This window comes from Rattus norvegicus, chromosome 12, assembly GCF_021556685.1.
Source record: "Rattus norvegicus strain SHRSP/BbbUtx chromosome 12, alternate assembly SHRSP_T2T, whole genome shotgun sequence".
Classification (NCBI taxonomy): Eukaryota; Metazoa; Chordata; class Mammalia; order Rodentia; family Muridae; genus Rattus; species Rattus norvegicus.
Window position 1 is genome coordinate 50,428,103 of NC_141545.1, and position 24,585 is coordinate 50,452,687.

At 52.9% G+C, this 24,585-nt stretch overlaps 2 protein-coding genes and 2 long non-coding RNA genes across 7 annotated transcripts in view; 2 read left to right on the forward strand and 2 right to left on the reverse strand.

The window, feature by feature from the left end:
* Nucleotides 1-657, reverse strand: part of Lhfpl7 (LHFPL tetraspan subfamily member 7) — a 4,295-nt gene extending 3,638 nt beyond the window's left edge. Inside the window, exon 1 of the mRNA XM_087579768.1 lies at nucleotides 400-657. Coding sequence (XP_087435894.1) covers nucleotides 400-600 — 201 coding nt within the window. The 5' untranslated portion in view covers nucleotides 601-657. The remainder of the gene's footprint in view (nucleotides 1-399) is intronic.
* Nucleotides 658-4,774: 4,117 nt separating this feature from the next.
* LOC108352470 (uncharacterized) lies at nucleotides 4,775-8,517 on the reverse strand. Its single transcript, XR_015634902.1, has 4 exons — nucleotides 7,368-8,517; nucleotides 6,138-6,221; nucleotides 5,371-5,518; nucleotides 4,775-5,261 (listed from the first exon to the last, which is right to left on the reverse strand). It is a non-coding gene; the product is annotated as an uncharacterized LOC108352470 (long non-coding RNA).
* Nucleotides 7,814-9,750, forward strand: LOC134481210 (uncharacterized). The gene is made up of 2 exons (XR_015634901.1): nucleotides 7,814-7,871; nucleotides 8,324-9,750. It is a non-coding gene; the product is annotated as an uncharacterized LOC134481210 (long non-coding RNA).
* Nucleotides 9,751-12,650: 2,900 nt separating this feature from the next.
* Nucleotides 12,651-24,585, forward strand: part of Kiaa1671 (KIAA1671 homolog) — a 142,664-nt gene continuing 130,729 nt past the window's right edge. For 2 of the 4 annotated variants that reach the window (XM_087578143.1, XM_087578141.1), the window contains exon 1: nucleotides 14,463-14,626. The gene's annotated coding sequence lies outside the window, so the exon portion shown is untranslated. Of the gene's footprint in view, nucleotides 12,773-14,462; nucleotides 14,627-24,585 lie in introns of those variants that run through there. The other 2 variants (NM_001402472.1, XM_087578142.1) reach the window with 2 other exon arrangements.

Sequence of the window (24,585 nt, forward strand, 5' to 3'; positions counted from 1 at the left end):
GCGCCTCATCTTTCATCTGTTAATCCCAGCAGTGCCTGGGATGGAGTCAGGTAGGGGTGTGCGGGTTGTACCCTGCAGAACCACCACAGACTTGCTTATCGATGACAGTGATTTCCTAGTGGGTGGCAGTATGGTGTCTTAAAGTGACTTTTCCTGGTTTGCAGGAAGGTTTTTCTGGGAACTAAGAGTCCCTCTAGACAGAGGTCACGCCCATTCAATGCCTGCAGAGCCCCAAGCTCAGAGGTGTAAAAAACCCTAAGCAGAGTTTGTTGGTGATCTTAAGAGCTGCTGAGCGCTGAGATCCTGTGTGCTCAGACACTGGGTCACCCACTGGTCAGCAAAGGACGCTCGGAGCCCATTCCCTGGGAGCCAGCAGCCCTGGAAGAACTTGTGTCTCACCTTCCAGGGCAAGGTGGGCATGTCCTTCAGGGACCAAAAGGTCACACAGCTCTGGTTCCAGCTGTCATCCTGTGGCCAGGAGCAGTAGGTAAAGACACCATAGGAGGAGAAAGGGCTCTGGAACCAGGCGGGAGAGATGAGGCTGAGGCCAGTCATGCTGGTGAGGGAGAGCCCCAGAGCAGCCCTCACGCCGACCTCCATCGGGAATGTCGCTGACCTAGGGGTCAAACCGAGGAGAGAGATGAAGAGGGTGCACGGAGGTGAGCCAGCACTAGGGCACACCAGGTCCATTCATTAGCTAGCTCATTCACACATGCCTGCCTTCCTCACCCCAAGTCTCTCTCAGTGCCTGGGAGAGGCCCTGAAAGTGGGCGGCACAAAAGCTGGGGTCCTGGCTGAATAAGAATGGGCTAAGCATCAGCCTTCATCTCTCTCTATGTTTCCTACTGCAGATGAAGCAGGCTGCCGCCCCTCCCACCGGGTCGCCCCTCCCACAGAGTCGCCCCTCCTACCGGGTCGCCCCTCCCACCGAGCGTCCCTCCCACCGGGTCGCCCTTCCCACGGAGCCTCCCCTCCCGCCGGGCCACCGTGAACACTGTTCTCTCAAACTGTCTGCCAGAACAAACCCCTCCTTCTTCAAGTTCCTCTTATCAGTTGCCCACAACAAGAAAAATAACACCTGGGGTTGGGGATTTGGCTCAGCGGAAGAGCGCTTGCCTAGCAACCGCAAGGCCCTGGGTTCGGTCCCCAGCTCCGAAAAAGAGGAAAAAAAAAAAAGAAAAAAAGAAAAATAACACCTCCCTTGGCCAAAAGGACAGCCCTGTCCCAAAGAGTGGCATCCCTTAAACCTCATACTCCCAGGCTGGGCTTATGGCACCGTCCTACCCATCAGCTAACCACTCCGTGGGGCTTGTCCGTTGTTCAGCGTGGGCTAGGATTTGGTGGTGTTTTGGCAGCTCTTTGGGGGAGTCTGTGGATCAGTCTGCTCCTGTCATGCCGGGCTGCCTTGTGCCCAGCTTGATTCTTACTGTAATCCCTTGTCGTAAACCATCATGTGGGAGTGGGCATTCTGTACTAGGAACTATGGGGGAACCACATAGACAGTCAGTCTCCTGCAGGATTCTGGTGAGAATTTGGGGATAGGGATAGCCGATCCAGCAGGAGTTCTCTCTCTGGAAAGGTTGCAGATGGGGGAGGGTTAGGGTTAGGGTTAGGGTTAGGGTTAGGGTTAGGGTTAGGGTTAGGGTTAGGGTTAGAATCAGTGTCCTGCTGATAGCAGTAGGTTCCAGTGACAGCTTCAGGTGATTTATGGGGTCAATTCTACTAAGGGAACAAATTTAATTATCTGGGGCTGGCAAGAGTGCCCAGTGAGAAACCCTGAGCTCTTAAGTGTACCTACAGAGGGCCGGATATACATTTGGTAATTCATTCTTGCTGGCAGCAGCAGGGAATGAAGTAAAGGATGAATTGTTTAAGAGTTCCTTTCTCTCTTGCCTGGTAGTCCCACCTCTGGCTGGCCAGGCTGAAGGAGGCTTGGAGCTTTAACTCTTTGTGAACCAGGAAAAGAAAGTCATGCTCACAGGGGAAAAATAACACTTTTACACCTCGCAAATATGCAGACACACAGACACACACACATTCTGGTCAGGCCCTACTACCTGTCTTTTCCACTCCACAAGTGTTCATACAAACTTACACACACACACACACACACACACACACACACACACACACACACACACACTTGGTAGTTTGAGCAAAAGCCTTCAAGACTAGGTTTCATTCATTGAGCAAGCACTGACACAGAAAAATAAAATCACTCAATCTGGGTGAAAAATGAGCTCCAACTTTTATTGCTCAGAGAAAGAAAAAGCTGAACGAAAGAAGTCTTGTAAGAAAAAAGCCAGTCTCCTATTCTTGTTCTTGGTACTTACACTTTCTCAGGAGAACAGATCACATGGTCTTCCAAGTGTCTTTACACTCCCAACGTTCATCATAAACCGAATAAGAAGTTTCAGTGGGAAGGTTTACAAGTTTTCATTAGGACTAATTATCTAATTAAGCATCCATTACTTGTCACTAGCTCATTAAAAGTTCATTAAAGGGGTTGGGGATTTAGCTCAGTGGTAGAGTGCTTGCCTAGCAAGCGCAAGGCCCTGGGTTCGGTCCTCAGCTCCAACAAAAAAAAACAAACAAAAAAAAAAAACAAACAAACAAAAAAAAACCAAAAAAAAAAAAAAGTTCATTAAATACTACAAAAAAAGTTCATTAAAAGTTTAAGAAAATTCTTACAACATAAGTTAGTGTGGGTTTGTCAAGAGACAAACCATCTGCCTAGTGTCTCATTAGGTTTGAAGTTTTGTGTAGATAAATCCCATCAATATTTTATCTTTTGTCCTTGCACCTACGGTAAATTGTCCATTCCCAGTTTATGACCTTGAGTTATCTGATGATGGCTTCACAGCTCACCTAGAAGGAATGTTTTTCCTGATTGCAACTTTGTTTCAAGCCTGCTTTCATTCTACTGCTGTTAGCCTGAGACACAGGAAGGTTCATAGAGCCCTAATTGCAGCTTTTATATTCTAGAGGACTCAAAAATCACCTGTACAAATTTAGGAATTCTATAGAATCATTTAGGAATTACAGAATCGCCAATTGGTCTACACAGCATTACTACAAGAGAGTGCATCTTCCTTGAGCTGCAGAAAATCTGCCCAATAGGGTAGACTAATGTCATCTGCTAGCCTTAGCCTCTCCTAGATGGCTCCTGACAATATGGAGCCACCATGACCCCTTGGGTCCTGCTAGACTTTGGCATTGCTATAACACAGTGTTGCAGACTGAGTCTTTTATAAAAAACAAAGTTCATTTGGTTCCTGGTGTTGGGAGACTGGGAAGACCAAGGGCACTCACTATGCAGTATGTGCTCTACATCTGGCAAGATGTCTAGTCCATGCCCATCTCTTCCTACCCTTCTTGCCCAGTGTTTTATGGTGCTCATGTGTGTGTATGCATGTGTGGGCATGCATGTACATGATGGCACATGCATACAGGGGCCAGAGGTCAATCACGTGTGATTCCTCAGGAGCAACCGCCTCATTTCATGAGGCAGGGTCCCTCATTGGGACCTGGTGCTTGTTCATTGAGCTCACTGACCATTGAGCCTCAGGGTCCACCCATGTCCACCTCCCCCAGTGCTGGGATTAGCATGCACTACACTCGGCTTTTGTCCTTTAGTTTTAGAGATAGGGTCTGGCTGTCCTGGGTTCCATATGCAGAGGAGGCTAGCCTCAACTCAGTGATGGTCCTGCCTCTGCCCTTGAGTGCTGGGATTAAAGGCCAGTGCCTACACTCAACACTTCAGAGTGTTTTATGTGTGTTCTGGTTGGGGGAGAGGCAACTCATATCCTCAGGTTTGTGCAGCAAGCACTTACTGACGGGGCATCTCCCCAGCCCTATTCTCTTCTTACGAAGACACGAACCATCTGAGGGACTCACCCTCCTGACCACATCTACCCCACCTTGACCTCCCAAAGGCCTCACCTCCAGACACCATCAACCCAGGAATCTGGAAGCATGAGGGGTAGGTATATCCCTATTGTGACAGGCAATCAAGACCAGTTTTCTAAAGTTTGAATTAAAAACCAAAAGGCAAGGGGGTTTAAAGTCGAGCCTTACCTAAGTAATGACGGATACACTTCCACCAGGCTGGAAGGCGTGTCCACTTGTCCTGGTGCTGGTGGAGGTGGCAAAGCCCAATTGAGCTGTCTCCAGGGGTCCCCAACAATGGCCCGGGGCTGCTGTAGTAGGACTCTGGGGTTCTGAAACCTCTGTCAGCAACTCAAAAGTGGCAAGGAATCCCAGCCCTCACCTGGGATCCTGGGTAAGACGGCCATGTTTCTCCATGTTTATAAGGAGCACATAAATCCCAGCATGAAGTGCGGCACGGAGTGGCCAGGGTTGGGGATGGGCTTTTCGCTCTGGGGTTAGAAATCTCTCTGAGGCTGCTAGCCAGCAAGTGAGGAATCATCCCTTGGGTGACAGAGGACTTGCTTTTGCCCTTTCACCAGAACCCACACCTCCCAAGGGTCAGCTGATCTCAGGGGTGTAATTCCAGGCCAGGAGATGGTGGAGTGGAGCCACACAGCCCCGCCCTCCACTGTCCCGGGCAGCTCCGGTGTTTCTGAGTCTTTGAAAAGACTAGATGAGCTTCAGGGTCACCTGAGAAAATCACAGCCATGGAACAGGTGCCCAGAAAGCTAAGTGAGGCTTTATAAGCCCAAAGGACATCCGGCCAGGCTCCAGTTACTGGAGCCCTCCTACATGGAGCCTGAAACAAACAGAATGGAGACTTTCTCCTCTGTCTAGAGATGACTTTTCTTTTCTTTCTTTTATAAAAAAGATTTATTATTTTATTTTATGTATATGAGTACACTGCAGCTGTCTTCAGACACACCAGAAGAGGGCATCAGATCCCATTACAGATGGTTGTGAGCCACCATGTGGTTGCTGGGAATTGAACTCAGGACCTCTTGAAGAGCTGTCAATCCTCTTAACCGCTGAGCTCTAGTCCTAGAGCTGACTTTTCAATGTGATTAAGATGACTATTATATGCCTGGAGGGGCAGGGTGTCACAGTACACATGTTGGTTCCCTCCTTACACCGTGCACGTCCCAGTGTCCAAAGTCGGGCCGTCTGGCTTGGCAGTAAGCACCTTTACCTACAAGCTGAAGGAACCTGGGCTAGCAGCCAGCGAGTGATGCTGTCCCACTCACAGATGGCACAGTCACGGCTTCTTCCTCTCAGCCTCAAGTTCTTGGAGATGCTGAGGATTGAAGTCAGAGGCTGGGCATCCGAGTGACCTGTAGACTTTACCACAGTTAGGGGCAGCAGCAACTGTCCCACCAGCTTCAGCCAGAAAACAAAGATGATACAAGAGCCAGGGTCTGCACCCTCCCACCCTCTCCTTACCCCCAGGTCAGAGGGGCACGGAAGTGGCAGCTGAGGATGTGAAGTTGTCTTGTTCCTCTGGACTTGGATGGATGGCCTTGTCTCTAGACTGAATGTGTTTGGACCTCACTTGTAACTGCAGAGTCCTGAGCTCACAGTGACCCTCAACCTCAACAGAACATAGTAGGGAACATGACACAATCTGTTTCTTCAAGGAACTTAGGGTCATGTAAACAAGATAGAGCCTTAAGATAGCCTTTATATCCAGCCACCCACCCATCCACCCATCCACCCACCCACCCACCCATCTACTATCCATCCATCCATCCGTCCATCCATCCATCCACCCACCCACCCATCCATCCATCTAACCATCCACCCATCCACCCATGCATCCTTTTATGTATCCATCCATCCATTCATTCATCCATCCATCCATTCATCCATTCATCCACTCATCCATACATCCATTCATCCATCTACTATCCATTCATCCATTCAGCTATCCATCCATTCATCCACTCATCCATCCATCCATTCATCCATCCATCCATTCATCCATCCATCCATCCATCCATCATGAATCAACCCATTCACATACCAACAACTCTTCCATGCATCCATTTCACACAATCATTCTTTTATCATCTATCTATCTATTTATCTATCTATCTATAATCAGCAATCTCTCTATCTATCCCTCCCTCTCTCCTTCCCACTCGTGTGTAGCTCTCCTTCTATCCAACCTCTTTCCATCCCTACCCCCATACTTATTAAGTATCCAGTACATGCTACGAAGTCCGTCCTAGGTGCTAGGAACTGAACAGGGATCTGGGCAACCGTAGCCTCTCTTCTGCAGATCCCACCCCTGCCTGGGGAAGAGAGGTGTTGAGGAACTAAGTCAATTCATAAAGCAAATGTGAGACAGTGTCACAGGAAATGATGATAGAAATAGAGAGATAATCGGTGTGGAAGTCTTACAAAGCCTCGTGAGAAAGCCAAGTCTGACCTAAAGGTGGAGATGGGAGCTGTGTGGAAGGTGTGGGAGGAACACTACAGACTGAGTGTGGACCAGGTTCAAAGGCCCTGAGGCCAGCATGGGTAGGGCACATCGACAGAAACAGAGAGGCCATGTGGATGGGTGGAATACAGATCGAAGGACTTCCAGGGGTTGTGTAGCCTCAGCGTAGATGGTGGCCAAGGTGTGCAGCAGCTAAGCAAGTGGAAATCAGCCCGACCAGATTTGCTGAGGGAGTGTGTGTGTGTGTGTGTGTGTGTGTGTGTGTTTGTGTTTGTGTGTCGGGGGTATCCCTAGGCTTTTGGCCTGGAGTGCAGACCTAGGTGATAATAGCTGAATCAGAGGGAGCAGTGGCTGAGCAGGAGGCTGTGGCAGCTGAGTCATGTGCCTGGCAGAGCTGTATGGGTTAAGGCACCGAGGAAGGGCCAGCAGGTTGCCTAGGCCAGACCTGAGGCTGGGGTCCTTCAAAACATGGTCTCTTTCACTAGTATCTATCTCAACCAGGCCTGCTGGCTCTGTCACCAGGGACAAATGACACAATGGCTCAAACCCTCTGTTTCCCCAATTACAGAGAGCCTGGCCTACAGCAAGGGTGCTTAACGTTTGGAGGGATGGGTTCCTTTGAAAATAGGATTTTAAACTGTGACTGTGTTCCACAATCAGCTTCAAAGCACACAGAGACAGGAGCACACAACGGGTGTGTTCTTCCAGGGCTCCTGTTGCAGCCCCAGCCCGTAGAAACTTGCTAGGGTTCTTAAGTAGTGCCTGAGGCCAGCTGGGCTCCTCTCACTACCCCCCCCCCGCCCTTTCTCCTCACTTCAGATATCCCTTCTGCCTCTTCAAGGTTACCTCTCCAATGTGACCTCCCCAGTTCTAGCTCTGGCCTTGAATGTAAATCTGTGAGCTCTTAAAAGGCCTCTTCCCCTTTAAAGGTCACATTCAGGTTGGTGAACGGAGGAGGGTCACGTGAGGAGCTGGTCTGAGAAGGGTGTGTACTCACCCGTGTGCGGTTTCCTTCCTGAAATCAATAGCTATTCACTCTGAGCTGACGGATGGGCTGGACCAAGAGGGAAACTCCAGCCTCAATAGGGTGGGGGAAGGGGACGGTTTCCTGGGTAGGAGAAGGCACCTGTAGGGGTACCCGAGCCATTTCTAAATACTGGTGCCCAAGCTGGGTATCAGAGCGTCCTCTCGAGTCTTCCTGGCTCCATAGGAATCCAGTGCTGCAGGAGGCACCAGCAGAGGGCGCGCTCGTTCCACCTTCCCGGTGAGGGCTGCTTTCCCGCGGCTTCTAGCTGAGGCTTAGCCAGCCTTACAGGGCATTTCCTGTAATTGTTCCCTTTCCTACACTTTCTCCAAGTCTGTCTTCTCTCGCTCGGGTTGGACTGGAGTAACCTCCCCAAAGACGCTTGAGCACGCCCAAGTTTGCCCGGGGCTCTGTTTGCCAGACCGAGATTTCTGCTGCTCGACTTGAGCGGTTTGCCGACTTCTCTGCGCTCTGCGGGTGAGGTCCGAAGAGACGTCGCCCCTTAAAGAGTTGTGGCCCTCGAGGCTGAATCCCCTGGCTTGGTGCACGGCCGATTTCACTAGTGTCATCCCAACTGGGGAACTCGGGGTCCCCTTTGTGGGTTCTTTGTCTCCCAGTGAACTTAGAAGGAAACTATAGGGCTTTGAGAGAAAGCAGGTCCGGTGGGCTGGAGGGAGTAGCGGCCTGTAGGGAGGGGGATGGAAGCGTCCGGGCTGGTCAGTTACGGGTTAGGAAAGCAGGGGGATGTCTGGAGCATCCATTTACCTGGAGCAGGCTTCCAAGTAGGAGCCCAGACAGCGGACAGACTCATCAGTGAGGGTCTGAACCGCAGCATGCATGGGTGCGGTTTGGGTTATATGAGCGTGCATTTCATCAAAGGCAGAGTTATTTTTCCCATCTTCGCTTCATTTCATTCTCACTTAACCCAGGCTTGCCTTGAATTCACTTTGACGCCGAGGATAGCCCACCGCCTCCATCCTACCACTGCAGCGCCGCAGCATACCAGATGGGGATCGAACCCAGGGCTGGTAACCGATATCCAGTGGGCCACACGCTCCCCCCAACACCTCCACCCCAACCCCAACTCCCGCGCCATCTCTTCGGGTTCTGTTTTCCTACTCAGGTGATTGGCAGAGCAAGTGAGACGTCGCGAGAGGATAGTGGTGTCCCTGCTGTCTCAGAAGCGTAATTTACATCATGTCTCCTCCAAAAACCCTAAGAATAGATTTCAATTAAAGAAGAAGAAGAGAAGAAGAAGAAGAAGAAGAAGAAGAAGAAGAAGAAGAAGAAGAAGAAGAAGAAGAAGAGAAGAAGAAGAAGAAGAAGAAGAAGAAGAAGAAGAAGAAGAAGAAGAAGAAGAAGAAGAAGAAGAAGAAGAAGAAGAAGAAGAAGAAGAAGAAAAACCACCAAGTTGTCTACCAGCGAGCATCTTCCCCTGGGCCTCAGGGAAATTAAATCTTGAGGAGGGGCTCCCGGGGCACTCACTCTGCCTGTTCTTAGAAATCGACAGTTATGTTGCCAGGGAAACGGAAGGCGGGGTCCAAGGATGATTATGAGGGGGAGGATCTGTAATAAATAGCAAGGCAAAAGCAACTTAATGGAGAAAGGCTTCTTCAGGTTCCGGAGGGACGCCACCCATCACGGTGGGGAAAGCATGGTGGTCGGACTCGGAGGCTGGCTGGGCAAGCAAAGGGTGGACAGGAAGTGGAGCCAGGCCATGAAACCCCGGGGCATTCCTTTCCCCCAGTGACTCATTTCCTCCCCTCCCCCTCCTAGAGCGGCGATTCTCGCCCTTCATAACGCCGCGACCCTTTAACACAGTTCCTTCCTCCTGCTATGGTGACACCCCAACCATAAAATCAATTCATTGCCACTTCATAGTTGTAACTTTGCCGCTGTTGTGAATCATAATGCAAGTAGGCCATACACTCCTGAGTGATCTCCGCAGGGGTCGCGACCCACCGGTTGAGAACCAATCTCCTAAACTTCAATGGACCTTCCCAGACAATGTCACCCGATGGAGAAGTGGAATTGTAAGGTCTGAGCCTATGGGGGGATGTTTCACATTCAAACTACAACAGGGTCCGTCCTTGGTGACCAAGAGCCCCGAATTGTGTCCCGCGACCATGCTGACTCTAAGTGAGGTTCCATTTTGAGGGTCAGATCTGTTCCAGTATCTGAAGTACGGAACCCATCTCCACCCGGTAATCCAGAAGGCTTCTGGGGGAACTGACTGCAGGTAAGGATGGTCATTAAGCCGAGGCTAGACCAGCTGAGGGCAAAGTCCTCCTGGTAAAGTAATGCAGTACAGCAAAGGTTTAGAGTCAAGAGAAAACATTTCAAAGAATAGATTGGCTCTTATGGTCAAAAAAGAAAGGAAAAGAAAAAAAAGAAACAAACAAAACAACAACAAAAAAACCAAAACAAACAAACAAAAAAACCAACCAAACAAACAAACAAACAAAAAAAACCCCAAAGAGACAGAGAGGCCTAGGGTGTTGCTCAGTTGTTAGAATGCTTGCTTAGTCAGCAGGAAGTGCTGGGTCTGATCTTTTGCATCCATAAACGGGGCATCGTGGCACAGGACTGTAATCCTAGCACTTGGGAGGCTGAGGCAGGAGGATTGCTGCAAGTTTCAGACTACTTGTATTGAGACCCTGGCAAGGAAACAAAGCAAAACCCAAGGATGGCTGAAACAGGGCCCAACCAGGTGGCTGTGGGTTCTGAGGCTACCCAGTCAGTAGGGCAGGTAAGACAGCGTCACCACACAGGACAAATGAACCACACTGTGAACAGCCCCGATGACCACCGGGGTGCTCAGGGTCCCTTGCACTGAGGATGGGCAGTGCCACTGTGGAATCTCCAAATGTATTTGCAATTGGACAGAATTATCCCCACGAACTTCCTGGAGGAGGCTGACGGTGGCAGATAAAACATTCTGGAACAGTCCCTGGAGTGTGTTGTCCTCTGTGTACCAGAACAGGCAAGCCCTCGCGGTTCTGGCTCCGGGTAGAATGTGGAACCTGACACTCCCTGCTCAGGGTGTAATCCCTGGGCTTGTGTGGCTGGCAGCCTCTCACTTGGCGAGCACAAGAGAATGTGGAGGAGTCCAACCTGTCTCCCAGGAAGTCTCGCCCCAGGACCCAGGTGCCTCTGGGAGTTGTAGTTTGGTTTGCTTAGGCTTTCCCTCGGTTTGCTTAGAGTGGGGGAATGGGGATGGGGTAGTCACAGGGGACACATCTAGGTCTGGGGTCTGTGGGGGTTGTTGGGAAGGTTACTGTTTTGTTCCCTTCGGAACTTATATTCAGAGACATACTGGCAGTGTGTGTGTGTGTGTGTGTGTGTGTGTGTGTGTGTGTGTGTGTGTATAGAGGGTGCAGGTGCGGGGTAGGGGAGACACTCCCTTGTCTGGGGAGCCCAGAATAACAAACATCTGGCTACTCCAAGCATTCGGACACACGTTTTTCAAGAAGCGATTTGCATAAGAGATACAGGAAGTTTCTCAAAGCTTCTGGAAGAGACGCGGCACTTAGTGGGGTATCACAGACTGGCCATTCATGCACATCTATTCATTGAGTGCCTACTATGTCCCAGCCCTGAGGTAGGCACTGTGAATCAGGTGGATGCCCAAGTACTTTTTCTGAGGTATCTCTAGAGAGGAGAGGACACAAACTGTTTTTAAATTCAATTTTATTTAATATGTTCCTGTAGGTTTTGGTTTTTCCAGACAGAGTTTCTCTGTGTAGTCCTGGTTGTCTTGGAACTAGCTTCGTAGACCAGACTGGCACAGACAGAACTGAGAGATTTGCCTGCCTCTGCCTCCCAGTGCTGGGATTAAAGGTGTGCACCATCACATTCAGCACACCAAACTTTTTTTTTTAAATAATAACATACAAACTCTGCATCAAAGCCCTGGTTTTAGGTGGATTTTGAGAAAACTTCATCTTGCAGACCAACCATTTGAACTACCTCAAAGACACCCCTCCCCCCCGGAATGGCAGAGTCATATTTGACATTGTGTGGGATAGTCCATTTGATAACTGTGTCCGTGGCATCCAGATGACCCATACCACTGCTGAGCTCTGTCACTGTGTACCAGAGGAGCCTCAGGTGGAACCAGGATATTATGGAAGGCATCATCAGCGCTTACTTTAAAAGGGTCAAAATTCAAAGGATTGTATGAGCTGTACACACACGCACGCACGCACGTGCACGCGCGCGAACACACACACACACACACACACACACACACACACACACACACACACACGCCACCACCACCACCACCAATCTGAGGCAGAGAGGAGGCAGGAGAATGGCAGACAGCTTTCTGGAAGCCACACTGTTGCTTGGGTCTCTTGTCTCTTTTCTTGAGGTTGGGCTGGTTTTACAATAAAAGAGTAAATCATGTCCCATTTCCCCGGGGAGCATGTGTCATAAATATGATTCAATTTACCCATGCGATGTTTCTCCCTATTGCTGGCGAAACCCCATGAGAACATGGATCCGCTGGCTGCCGAGTCCCCAGAGCCCAGCATACAAAAGGTACTTAGTAAAGATGCACAGGCTGGCAGGATAGGGTTCCAATGATGTCGTCCCAGCTCCTGGGGAGAGTGGGGTGGGGAGGAGAGAGAATGGATTGAATCCAGGAGCTCAAACCTGAACAGGGAGAGACTCTAGGAGGGGGGAGGGAGAAAGGGAGAGAGGGAGAGAGAGCTGGTTAGTGGTGGAATAGACCACTTTTGTAAAACTAGAGTTTATTTTATTTTATTATTGGTTATTTTATTTATTTACATTTCAAGTGTTATTTGCCCTTCCCAGTTTCCCCTCTGCAAAGCCCCTATCCCCTCCTCCCTGGAGTTTATTTCCAACATGGCATCCAACCTCCTCCTACTTCAGTTCCCGGGGATCTGTCACCCTCTTCTGGCCTCTACCAGCACCGGCACTTACGTGCACATACACACAAAAGTAACAATAAAAGAAATCGTTTTGTTTTTTTAAGAGGAAGGAAAATAAAAAGAAAGAAAAAAAAGAAATCGTGGTCGATATGATTAATGAACCGAACAAGGCAGTTGATCAGGAATGCGCAGTCGCAGGGCCGCAGGTGGGCAGTGCTCAGTCACCCCACCGCGAGGCACACAGTAGGTGCCTTGATTGGGACCATGGCGCAATGCCGCGTCCGTCCAGCAGCGGGCGCGCCTCGCGCAGTCTCGCGGCTCCCGCGCCCGCGCCCCGCCCCTCGCTGCTCTGCGCAGGCGCCACTGGGCGCAGTTGCCACGGCGACGGGGCGCTTCCCGCTCGAGCCCCGCCTCCGGCAGCGAGGCTGCGCGCGCCGCGGCAGGTGCGGGCGGGCAGGTGCGTCGCGGCGGGCCACTGCGGTAGGTGCGCGGAGGGCGCGGGGGCGCGCGGGCGGGCGCGGGGGCGCGCGGAGACGCACGGGGACGCCCACTCCTGCCCGCGGGGCCGCGTGGAAAGTTGGCAAAGTTGGCGGAGGGCGAAGCGGGGAGCGGGGAGGAGCAGCGTGTGGGGTCCCGCTGCAGATTTGGGGGGGGGGAATCCCGTTGCATCTGCTGCCGGGGAATGCTGGCGGAGGGAGCCTAGGGCTGGCCCCGCTCCCCCACGCGCGTCCGCGGCTCGCGCGTGCCTCAGGATCACGCCGTGCAGGCCAGGGCTGACCTTCCTCAGGCCAGGAAGCGGTGGCCTTTTGCTTTCGGAGGGACGGCGCCTGTTGCAGAGAGCTGTCCCCTGAGGGCCTGCGGCTGGCGCTGGAGCCTGCGCCCTGCCCCGGGGTCGCGCCCTCCGGGGTGGCGCGCGCGCCGCCCGGTCCGCGGTGACAAAGATGTGTAACTTGGACTTTCTTCTACTGGGGCGAGTTGCGGCTCCAGGCCGCGCACAGAGAAGCGCTGGGGCTGGTTAATCTGTAACCGAGACTTTTGGTGGAGGCTTCAAGCGGCCAACTTTCTCCTTGCCACCCCGCAGGGCAGGCGTGTGGCCAGGGCTGGGCTCCGCAGACACCCCGCGTCTTGGTGGGTTCGGGGTGCTTGAGGGCTTGGCAGGAGCGCACTTAGGCCCGAGAAGAGCAGAGTCTGGATTCGTGTTTTAGCCTGTCCTGTAGCAGTGTGCAGGGGTACGTGGAGTCAGTGTGGACCGGCCCAGAGCGGTTCAGAATCTGCTTCTTAGAGATGACTTTCTAGCCACCGTTAGCCTGCTCCAAGTCTTTGTTGACTGGTGATGTTGGGGATGCAACCCTCACCCCAGACTCTGAGCTACACAGCCCTCCCCCAGGGACCTCTGATGGCTGTTAGTACTTCTGCTCACCCGAGGGCAAGGGAGTGCAGTTGTCCATCCCTTGGGCATCTGACCCCTCAAGCATCACCAGGATTCTCCTAACCCACAGGATGAGCTAACTCCGAACGCGTATATCCGTTCATCAATCATTCACTGGACAAAATGGTTCAGTGTCAAGCGCTAGGCTGGAAGTCACACCCCGGAGGGGTGAACCCTGGGTCTTTCTGGTCAGAGAGTGGGACAGCAGAGGAGGGGCCCATGGCTTGGGGTGGGGGGAAGGGCGAGTCAAGGATCATGGTTCTGGGGCAGAGAAGGGTGCCAGGAACTGAACCCAAGTCCTCGGGCCTGTTGGCAAGTTCCCTTTACCCACGGAATCGTCTCATCAGCCCGGGGTACTTTTTGAGTCTCAGGTTCTTTAGCTGGAAAATGGTCTGAAGGGTTCTGCCCTCCATCGTGGGGGAGGGGTGGGTGGGGCGGGTGTGTGTGTCTGTTTATTGGGGATGGTTCTGATTGTGTGAGCTCAGGGCATGAACCAGGGGGATGCTTGTCAGGATAGCCCAGAGAACCAGTGCCTTGCCCAGCCTAGCTCGTGTGTGTGTGTGTGTGTGTGTGTGTGTGTGTGTGTGTGTGTGTGTGTGTGTGTGTGTGGTCAAAGGTGACTCTTGGGCTGAGTCTTGAGGGCTGAGTAGGAGGTAGGGCAGAGGCAAGGCCTAACTTGGTCCTGCCCAGAGTGTAGGGCGTGTTGAGCGAATAAAAGACCTTTACACCCCCCTCTTCTACATTGGAAGCCTTGGGACTGAGGGGACCAGATCCCTGCCTGGAGGCATAGGTTCCTGCACATAACAGTTTCAGATTGCGGGAGTGTGGATTAAGGCCTGCTGCTTCTCTTGGAACTTGATGGATGTTTGGAGACAGTGAAGCAAAATTGCCAAGAAGCACCAGAGGTAAACCAAAAGGGGCTTCCCAGAGGAGGCGGGAGAGAGGCCAGCCAGGCACCATGGGAGGGTGGAGGAGGGTGTATGGAAGGCCAGAGGTACTGATGAACCCCGTTATGTCAGGCTCCCAGGCTGAGTCCCTCTGTCTGTCCCTCTCTGTTCTTTGTGACAGTCAGTGTTGGCATTGGAGACCCCACCACTCGCACTCATGAGCAAATCATGAAATGGAAGCCTGGCCTAGAGGAGGAGCTGAGTTCTGAACTTAGAACTGGCTGCCTGCAGCCATGCATCTCCCAACTCTGCATTGTCCCCATGTGGCTAGGTGTGGCCGTCCACTGCTTGTACCTCGACTGCTGGCCCGGGTAGGGATCGCTGTTGGAGTTGAGGGCTGGATACAAGACGGATATTTCATGGAATCTCTTATGCAGGAGGGTTCCCGGGCCTGAAGCTCTCCTGTCCCCAGGAATCCCCCTAGTCAGCTATATGGGAGAGAGGGTGCAACGCCCATCAGGAAGCAATTAAGGACTTGACTTTGGGGCCTGAGTTAGCAAGCTGCCCTTCTTGGTAATCACCCGGTTAGGTGACCTTTGAAATGTTTACAGCCGTGTCTCCGTTGAGAACAGGAATATGTTTTCAAAGTCTGATCTCTGACTGCTTACACCTGAGTCAGATACGCTGTTAAACTACTCCAGGAAGTGGAAGTGTCCGACCTCAGATGCCCAGCTGGACTGACCGTTTGGAGAGCTGCACTTCGCAGTCCTCCAAGGCTTCATGTGCGCAGAGTCTAACTCCTCCTGACACACACACACACACACACACACACACACACACACACACACACACGGGGTCACATCTGGCAGCCATGACACCTGCCTTCAGATCTGCTCTGCCCTAGCATTAAATCTTGACTTTAATTGCTGTGTGACTTCGGTCAGGTGTGTTAGCCTCTCTGAACCTGTTTCCTTTGTAAATGAAGCAAATGACTTACCTCCGAGGGCAGCTGTGAGGCCTGAGAAGGACTTGGCAGGTGTGCGTTGGCCCTAACTTGACAGAGAAGGTACTCAGTGAACAGCTGGGGTAGGGGGCTGTGGGGTGGGGCAAAGACTGATTAAAAACTCGAAACAACCCTGTACAAGAACTTCACAGACCCATCAAAAACACATTTGGCGATTTCCCCTTTGAGACGGGTGCGTGGCGGTGCGTTGATTACCAAACCGGCTGCCCGTTGGACGTGGTTATTGGTTTTTAACTCTGCGGTCCCTCCTGTTGGTGTGTCCCTGCCCGGCCATTGCATTGGAGAGGAACAGACTCCAGGAGGTGGCAGGAAGCGTGGGATAAAGAGAGCCCTGGGTCCCCTGAACACACCGTGGGAGTGGGTCTGTCTGTGCTTCGCTGAGGTGCAGCTGCTGGCTTTGTCTTCCCAGTGGCAGTGGGATGTAGCCTGCAGCCCCACAGCAGGTTAGGTCAGAGGCCCTGTCGGTTGTGTGGAGTTTGGCAGCCTGTGGGTTGGAGGCCAACCTGCCAGGGCTTGTGTCTTGGAAGACATCTGGCAATGGACACACTAGTGTCTCTGAAGCGCATGGCTCCCGTATTGGTTTGCTTTCTCTCTGACTGCCGTGTAACAAACATCTCCCAAATGAGCGACTTTTAAACATAGGCATGATTTACACTCTGGTCAGTGAGTGGCTTGACTGGTCTGCTCTCTGACAGATCTCCTGGGTGATGGCAGTGGGGTGTGCTCTTCAGGTGGGTGGGACAGCAGGTGTTCAGTAAGTGGGTGGGGCAGCATGTGTGCAGTGAGTGTGTGGGACGGCAGGTATGCAGTGAGGGGATGGGACAGCAGTGTGTGTAGGGGTGGGGCAGCAGGTGTGCAGTGAGGGGGTGGGGCAGCAGGTGTGCAGTGAGTGGAGCAGCAGGTATGCAGTGAGGGGGCAGCAGGTGTGCAGTGAGTGGGTGGGAGATTAGGTGTTCAGTGAGTGGGTGGGACAGCAGGTGTGCAGTGAGTGGGGCAGTAGGTGTGTAGTGAGGGGGCAGCAGGTGTGCAGTGAGGGGGCAGCAGGTGTGCAGTGAGGGGGTGGGACAGTAGGTGTTCAGTGAGTGGGGCAGCATGTGTGCAGTGAGGGGGTGGGACAGTAGGTGTGCAGTGAGGGGGCAGCAGGTGTGCAGTGAGGGGGCAGCAGGTGTGCAGTGAGGGGGTGGGACAGTAGGTGTTCAGTGAGTGGGGCAGCATGTGTGCAGTGAGGGGGTGGGACAGTAGGTGTGCAGTGAGGGGGCAGCAGGTGTGCAGTGAGGGGGTGGGACAGCAGATGTACAGTGAGGGGGTGGGGCAGCAGGTGTGCAGTGAGGGGGTGGGGCAGCAGGTGTGCAGTGAGGGGGTGGGGCAGCAGGTATGCAGTGAGTGGGTGGGGCAGCAAGTGTGCAGTGAGTGGGGCAGCAGGTGTGCAGTGAGGGGTGGGGCAGCAGGTGTGCAGTGAGGGGGTGGGCAGCAGGTGTGCAGTGAGGGGACAGCAGGTGTGCAGTGAGGAGGTGGGACAGTGGGTGTGTAGGACCTAGAGGGAACCTTAAGAGGAAGTGAGATAGCCTTGCCTCTGTAAGTCCCTACAAGTTACAGCATTCCCTCCCTGATTAGTGAGCCCAGTGTGCTCCCTCCCCGGAAATTGAGTAGGTCCTTGAAGACAACTGCACATCCCACTGAGGTCATGCTTTTGTCTCTGGAGCGCAGGGACTGAGGAGAGGGTAGGAATCAGCCTATGATCTGTGTGGGAGCAGTGGACTCAGAGCTAGGGGAGGTGAGGAACATGAATTACGAAGCAGAAACGGCCTCGGTTTTCTTATCTGGAAGACAGTACTGCTGGCTCTCTGGCCCTGGCTGTGCCGTGGTGAGCTTGTGGGCCCAGCTCAGCTCCCTGCTCCACCTCCTGTGAGCCTCACGACCTGTTTTCTTTATTTGCCTTCAGAGATAGTTTCTCTAAGTGGGCAAGGCTGGTCCTGAACTCCTAACCCTCCTGTCTCAGCCTCCCAAGTTTGGGACCATGACTTTGAGTGACTTGCCTACCTCCCAGTCTGTTCGCTGAGGGACTTGGGTCCTGTGTTTGTTACCAGAAAGGACCTTGACGTGCTTGGTAGGAAGCAGGTGGTCAGCAGCGATGGCTGTGAGGGTCTCCCAGGGGCTGAGGGAGTTAGCATAGGATGGGAGTACAGTAGGGAACTTGGAGAGAGAGAGAGAGAGAGAGAGAGTGTGTGTGTGTGTGTGTGTGTGTGTGTGTGTGTGTCAGTCAGAGAGTGAGTCCAGGTTCAAATCCCAGCTCTGCCACTTGCTGGCTGTGTGGCTTTGGGCTGACTGCTGAACCTCTCTGGACGTCTGTTTCCACACTTGTGAGATGCTGGCTCAGGAACTCTGCAAGTGCCATTGTGCTAACTGGGAGACCCTCAAAAGACCTTGCCTTGTGTTTGTTTTGTCTGGCAGTGCTGGAGACGGACCATAGGGCTTCCCACATGGTAGACCCCACCACATCTCCTCCCCTCTTTCTACTTGCTCAGGCTGTTCTCTGGTGTCTTAGCCTCCCAGGCGTCTAGAATTACAGGCCTGTGGCACCAGACCAAGCAGGATGGTTATTGCTGGCTGTGGTACTCTTAGTCTGGGAGGCCCAGAGAGGTTGCTTGCCTTCCAGGGAGCCACCAGCACCGTGAGGACAAAAGTGAAGGACAGAAGTGGCCCAGGCTTCTGTCTCTGCTGCAGCTGGCCGACTGCCTGTCTGTGGGTTGTGAGATTTTTCTCTACCCAATAGAGGACGTCTGAGAAGGGATAGAGCTCCACGACCAACTGCTCAGTCCTGATCTGACATTGCAATGAGAAGTCACTGTGTTGTCCATCCAGGCGGCACATGCAGGCTTCTGGTGATTGGCCAGGAATGATTGCTGGTGTGCTGAGAGTCTGGGTGAGCGCCTGAGTGGGGCTGAGCTGGAAGCATGAGTCTAGTATGGCTGTGCTGTGTGACCCCAGGCAGCTGGCTTGACCTCTCTGGGTGCTTCCTTATCTGTGAGTGAGTCTGAAGGATCAGGGAGGATTGCCCTTAGCCTCGTGTGTCATAGTCTCTGTTTTAGCCTCTTTGCTTCCAGAAGTCTGGGAGAGGTGGAGGTGAGCCTCCACTGCCAACACCTAGCTTTTGGCAAAGATGGACAGGGTCTGTGGCAAAGTAACAGGGACGTGTGGCAGGCATTCTCCCTGCCCGTGTCTGTGGCTTGATAGTCCTCCATGGTGGCCAGGAAGGGGGCCGTGGGTTCTTGCATCCTGACCCCAGCTCCCATACCCTTTGGCCTCCCCTGCTGCCTCCTGGCTGTCAAGCAGGCTGGGCAGAACTGGATGCTTGGCTCTGCTCAGTGCTGTGTGTCTTCAGGTAAGTGCTTCAGCTTCTCTGAGCCTCAGCTCATTTGCAGAACAAAGAATAGGCTCTGGAGAGGTGGCTCAGCCTGCTAGGGCTCTTAATGCCAGGTTCCTCCGTGTAACTCACAAGCAGGAAAGAGAACCAACTCCTATGTTGTCCTCTGACCTCCACATGCATGCTACAGCATGCACACGCCACCCACAATCAACCAATCAATCATCAGTCAATCAATCAATCTAATAATAAAAAAAAAATTTAAAGACAGATAGCCATAGATTCCCTTGTGGTTCTCTAGGACCTTGTGACTTGGTAATAATGATATAAGGCCCTTTTTACACAGTAAGCGCTGTGCTTGGCTTGGAGCCTGTTTCTTTAATGTGCACAACCGATATCAAGCTATAACTTAAAAAAAAAAATCTCCCTTGTTTGCACGATCGGCAGAAACGGGGACGGCAGCCGCCTAAAGTCATTAATCATTAACACAGATCGGCCTGGGGGTGGGTGTGTGACTCACGCCTGTCATCCCAGCACATGAAAGGCATTTGCCTGTGAGTCTGAGGCTAGCCTGGGCTACATGGTGAATTTGATGCAGGACTCACAGCAGCCCGTGTTGCTTTTGTTGCACAGGAGAGAGGGCGGCCAAACTCCTTGAGACCCTGTCAGGGGTGGCAAGCGGAGGGACGGGCTCATCTTTTGTGGTTCTCCCCCTGGAGAAGCTGGAGTACTTCCCCCGAGTCAGGGCTGTGGCTTCATACTACCCGCTCCTTTGGGCTTCATTGGTTGGTTTGCTTTCTTCCTCCTGTAGCTACAGGCCTTCCCGGGGTTTGAACTGCCCATCCAAGGAGTGAGTGTGAAGGACCTCCCAGTGGAAAGAGAGACCAGTGGCTCTGGGTACCCAGGGTCACCCTGTGATCCACACAGCCTGGCCTGTTGGGACATGAAGGTCAGGCCTGGTGTGCTTTGCCCTCTGACACTGTTTAGGGCACTGGACGGGCTGGGGAGGGAACTCCCAGGGACCTTTGGCTTGGACCCCGCCCAAGTTCATCTTTCACTTCAGGCTTGGCTCAGCTGGTTGTTAGCGTGTCAGGGAATGGCTGAGGCTAGGGCCAGTGAGGATTAAAGTGTATTAGAAAGTCCCCAGCGTGGGCCTCCCCGTGCTATGCTGTGGCGAGCTCTCTCCTCTCTCTGGTGCAAGCAGGTTGTGAGCCAAGTGAGTCTCCTGCTACCCCTCCAGGAAGGATCTAAGCCAGCCCTTTAAAAGGCAGGGCCTGGAGGAGCCACAGTTTGCCCAGGATGTGTGCTATGTGCCAAGTCTCTAGCTTGGGAGATGTTGTGTTCTGTCACCCTCAGAGTGACTCAGACAGTCGGTACCATTAACCTTTTCATGGGGAGCTGACTGAGGCACGGAGCTTGAGGAGAGGCGTTCGTCTGCTGCAGCTCAGGCACCAGAACTCATCTGTCCTGGGAGGACCCCCGTCCAGCCAGCGTTCTTCCTTCTCCAGGGAGAGTGGTCCGGTTTCATGTCGGTTACTTATTGAGCGCCTGCTGTGTACCCAGTCCGCAGGCTAGGCCCCTGCCACCATGGAGACAGAGAGCCATTTCCAAGGCAGTGTCTAGGGTCCAGCCTTGGTCCTGTCTCCCATTGAGTCTTGAGGACAGACTGTTCCCTCTGTGCCCTTAGGACTTGGTTAGAATGTGCCAGCGATAGGCGACACCGTCGCTCTGAGAGGTGAGACGGCCTGGATACTCTCAGATTTAACTTCCGAGTGAGTGCTGATGCCTGTGGGCTCCACTCTCCTCCCCAGCCCATCTGTCCTGCTTTTCTTCAGTTCTCTCAAAAGTGGGTGGGCGAGTGGAAGGGAGGGAGGAGGCCCAAAGCCGGAAGAATTTTCGGAATGCCCAGAATGCTGGCTGACCCAGCCAGCAGGTGTGAGCCATCTTTCCCAGCTTCGGTGGGGTTCAGGCCAGGCATCCGCATGGCTGCTGGGTGTCCCGCCCAGTTCTCAGCCTGAGGCCTGAGTCACCCCAGGGAGGTGGCTCTTCTTAGGGTGACCCCACCCGAATCAGAGCTACACAGCCTGGGGTCACAGGTATGCACACGTTAGGACTTGTGGCGGACTCGGGTACCGCCACGGCTCTGTTAAGGCTGGTGGTGATGGGCGAAGCTCCTAGTGCGTGTGGTAAAGCACCTACTATGTGCAGTAAAGTACCTACTGTGTGCACAGGGCTCTTTTCATTGCGTGGTTGTGTGTCCCTCAGCCGGAAGGTGCCATGAGGCTGCTGTCTAGCGCACCAGTGTGCTGCTGGTCTTCTGTTTTCTGTGCAGTTGTGTCTATGTGCTACTGCCTTAGAATGCCGCCGTCCCTCATCTGGGTGAGCTTGTTCCAACTTCAGTCTCCTCTGTGGGACATGGGGCTGTGAGACAGGAGGGAACACCGTGCCCTATGTTCTAAAGACTCCATGCTGGTAGCATGCGTTAACTGAGAACGGTCTGCACGCACAGTAGGACGGGACTTTATTCTCTGGAAACTCTCAGCTGTGTGGCCCGGGCACATCACATCCCTTCCTCGTGCCTCAGTTTCTCTTCTGAAAAGCAAATTCCCAAGAATCCTGTTTGTTAGTACCTCCGTTCTTCTTTTTTAAATGAGTTACTATTTTTATTTTCTCTGTGTTGGTATTTTGCCTGCATGTATGTCTGTGTGAGGGTGTTGGAATCCCTGGAGTGGAGTTATAGAAGTTGCGAGCCATCACATGGGTTCTGGGAATCGAACCCTGGTCCCCCGAAGAGCAGCCAGTGCTCCTAACAGCTGAGCACCCAATACCGGCTGTCATTTTACAGGGCTGCATACTTTTCCTTACTTTGAGTGGACTGACTCCTAGAATTCTGCAAACTACAACTGGCATTTGGAGTGGGTCGGGTAGCAGCTTTCTAAGGTTGTAGCATTGTCATCAGCTCCTAGTGTGGGAGCAGCGCAGACTGGGGCTTTGTCCCTTCCTGGCCTGCACACTAGGCTCCTTCATGAGTCTGGGCCTGATCGCCATCACTGGGGATGCTTCCTGCCCCTGCCAAGGCCTGGCTAGCATCCAGGTTCTAACCTCTGGACCGACAAGAGGTGGCCCATGTAAGATGAACTGTCTACCTCCTCCCCTGGCTGCGGAAGCAGCTTCGGAAGGACTGGGCGCTCGTGCCATGGAGATCTATCTGGAAGGGCAGAGAGAGGAGAGGGTGTAGGAAGCCACAGGGCAGGGTGGATGGTGGAGTCAGAGGTGAGTTGGGGGCCTGGGGCATCTGCAGGGGATTGACATGGCTTCTTTGCGTGACCTTGGATGGGGATGTTGCAATCGCTCAGTCCGGCCTCAGTTCCTTCTGTGACACGGGGTTGAGGTGGGGGTCTCAGCAGCTCTTGCTCTGCCGAGTGTGGGCCAGCCCCTTCCTTCCCTTCCCCTCCCCCAGCCTGTCGGTCTGCACCAGCTCTGGTGCTGACTCAGCTGGCCCTGCTCAGTTCTTGTTCCTCTCACTAACTCCCTCCAATAAATCTGGGTCACCCTCATTGGTGTCAGTGGCCGGCTCTGGCTTTAGGTAGTTTAGTATTATTATTAATTCGTTGTTTGCTTATATATTTCGTGTGCACGTTGGGTGGTATACGTATGTGTGTGCACATGGCCTTGCTGACCGGAGAATTATCATGTGGAGGTCAGAGGTTGACATCGGGTGTCCTCCCCCCCCACCCCTAACACTGTCTCTCACCACTCCCCATTGCTATCTCTCACTGAACCTGGCTGGCCTGGCCACCGAGCCCCAGGGATCCAGCTGTCTTACTTCCCAGCACTGCTAGAGTAATAGACACACTCCATCATACTGGCTTTTCCATGGGTGCTGGGACCCCGCCCCCCCAACTCAGGGCTTCACACCAGCATCCCCTCATCCCTGCCGAGTTGGTCTCCATATGCTCAGCTCACGGAAGATGCCCACTGGCAGCCACCATGGACAACTGCCTTTGCTAGTGAAGTGGGAGGTTCATACTGTGGGCCCCTGCACCCCATCTGCCGGCTTGTCCTGCTGGTGTGTTCTTGCACCTAAGAGGCCTGTTGCCTGGCTGGCCCTCAGCAAGTTCCTGGCTGATCTTCAGGGACTCGAAGCTGGGTTGGGGGCCTCTTGACACGGAAGCAGGATTTCTGTGCCCTTGAGATTTGAAGTTCAGACCCCAGCCTCGTGTTTCCCAGCGAACCTGAACATCTACATTAAGGAAGGAAACTCCTTCAGTTTCACCAAGAGCTACCTCCTAGTATCCAATCAGCAGAGAAGGCTGAGGAGATTCCTGAGCTCCCTGGCTCTGACACACACACACACACACACACACACACACACACACACACCCCACACACACATACACACATACCACCACACACACACACACACACAGCACACACAACACACACACACATACCACACCACACACACACACATACCACACACATACCACACACACACCACACACATACCACACACACACACCACACATACACACATACCACACACACCCTACACACACACATACCACACCACACATACACACACACACATACCACACCACACACACACACACACCACACATACCGCACCACACATACACATACCACACACACACCCCACACACCACACACACACACCACACATATACACATACCACACACACCCTACACACACACATACCACACCACACACACACACATACCACACACACACACACCACACACATACACACACACACCACACACACCACACACACACATATCACACACACACACACACACACACCCACACATACACACACAACATTTGTGATTTGTGGAGATTGAGGTCCCCTACTGGCTATACTTGAACTAGTCTCAGAGTCATGGCCCCACAGTAAAACAGCCAGCTATGGCGTCCAAGTAGAAGGTGACTTTGAAAACACAAACACAGGAAAGCAAACAGCACCAGCCAGTCCCTGAGTATTGCTGTCACTGTGAGCGTCACGCCCGAGGAGGCCTGGCACTCTCTGTTCTGGTGATCAGCTCAGGCTTGGTGTTCTCTCTACCTTCACAGATATCGGGTTATGATGGGGTGGGGAGGGAGAGAGGAGCCCTGGGAGGGAGGGGGGTCCCGAGTCGCCATGGCTGGTGGCTGGTGGTAATACACCTCCAGGGCATCCTCTGCTGCACAGCAGAACCATAGAAAGATGCAAGAAGTTTTTTTCAATAGGATCCTTGAGCTGGGAGACATCCCTGCTGAGGTTGGGCACTGAGCCTCGGGCATAGGTCAGGCTGCTGGAAGACGGACAACAGAGGAAGGTTCTGTCCTCAGCGTGGGTCACTGGTCTAATTACTGATTCTACTCTGCACTCTATCTGCTGTGTGACCTTGTGTGAGTCCCTTGATCTTTCTGAGCTCCTTTCATGTACTCACTGGACACCTACCTGGGTCAGCTCTGCGCACAACAGAGGTGGTGTTTACGGGATGGAGGGAGGGGGTGGGACTTGAGGGAGAATGTGCACCTGAGTGCTAGGCTTTCATGGTTCATAGCTGTTCTGTCTTCTTTCT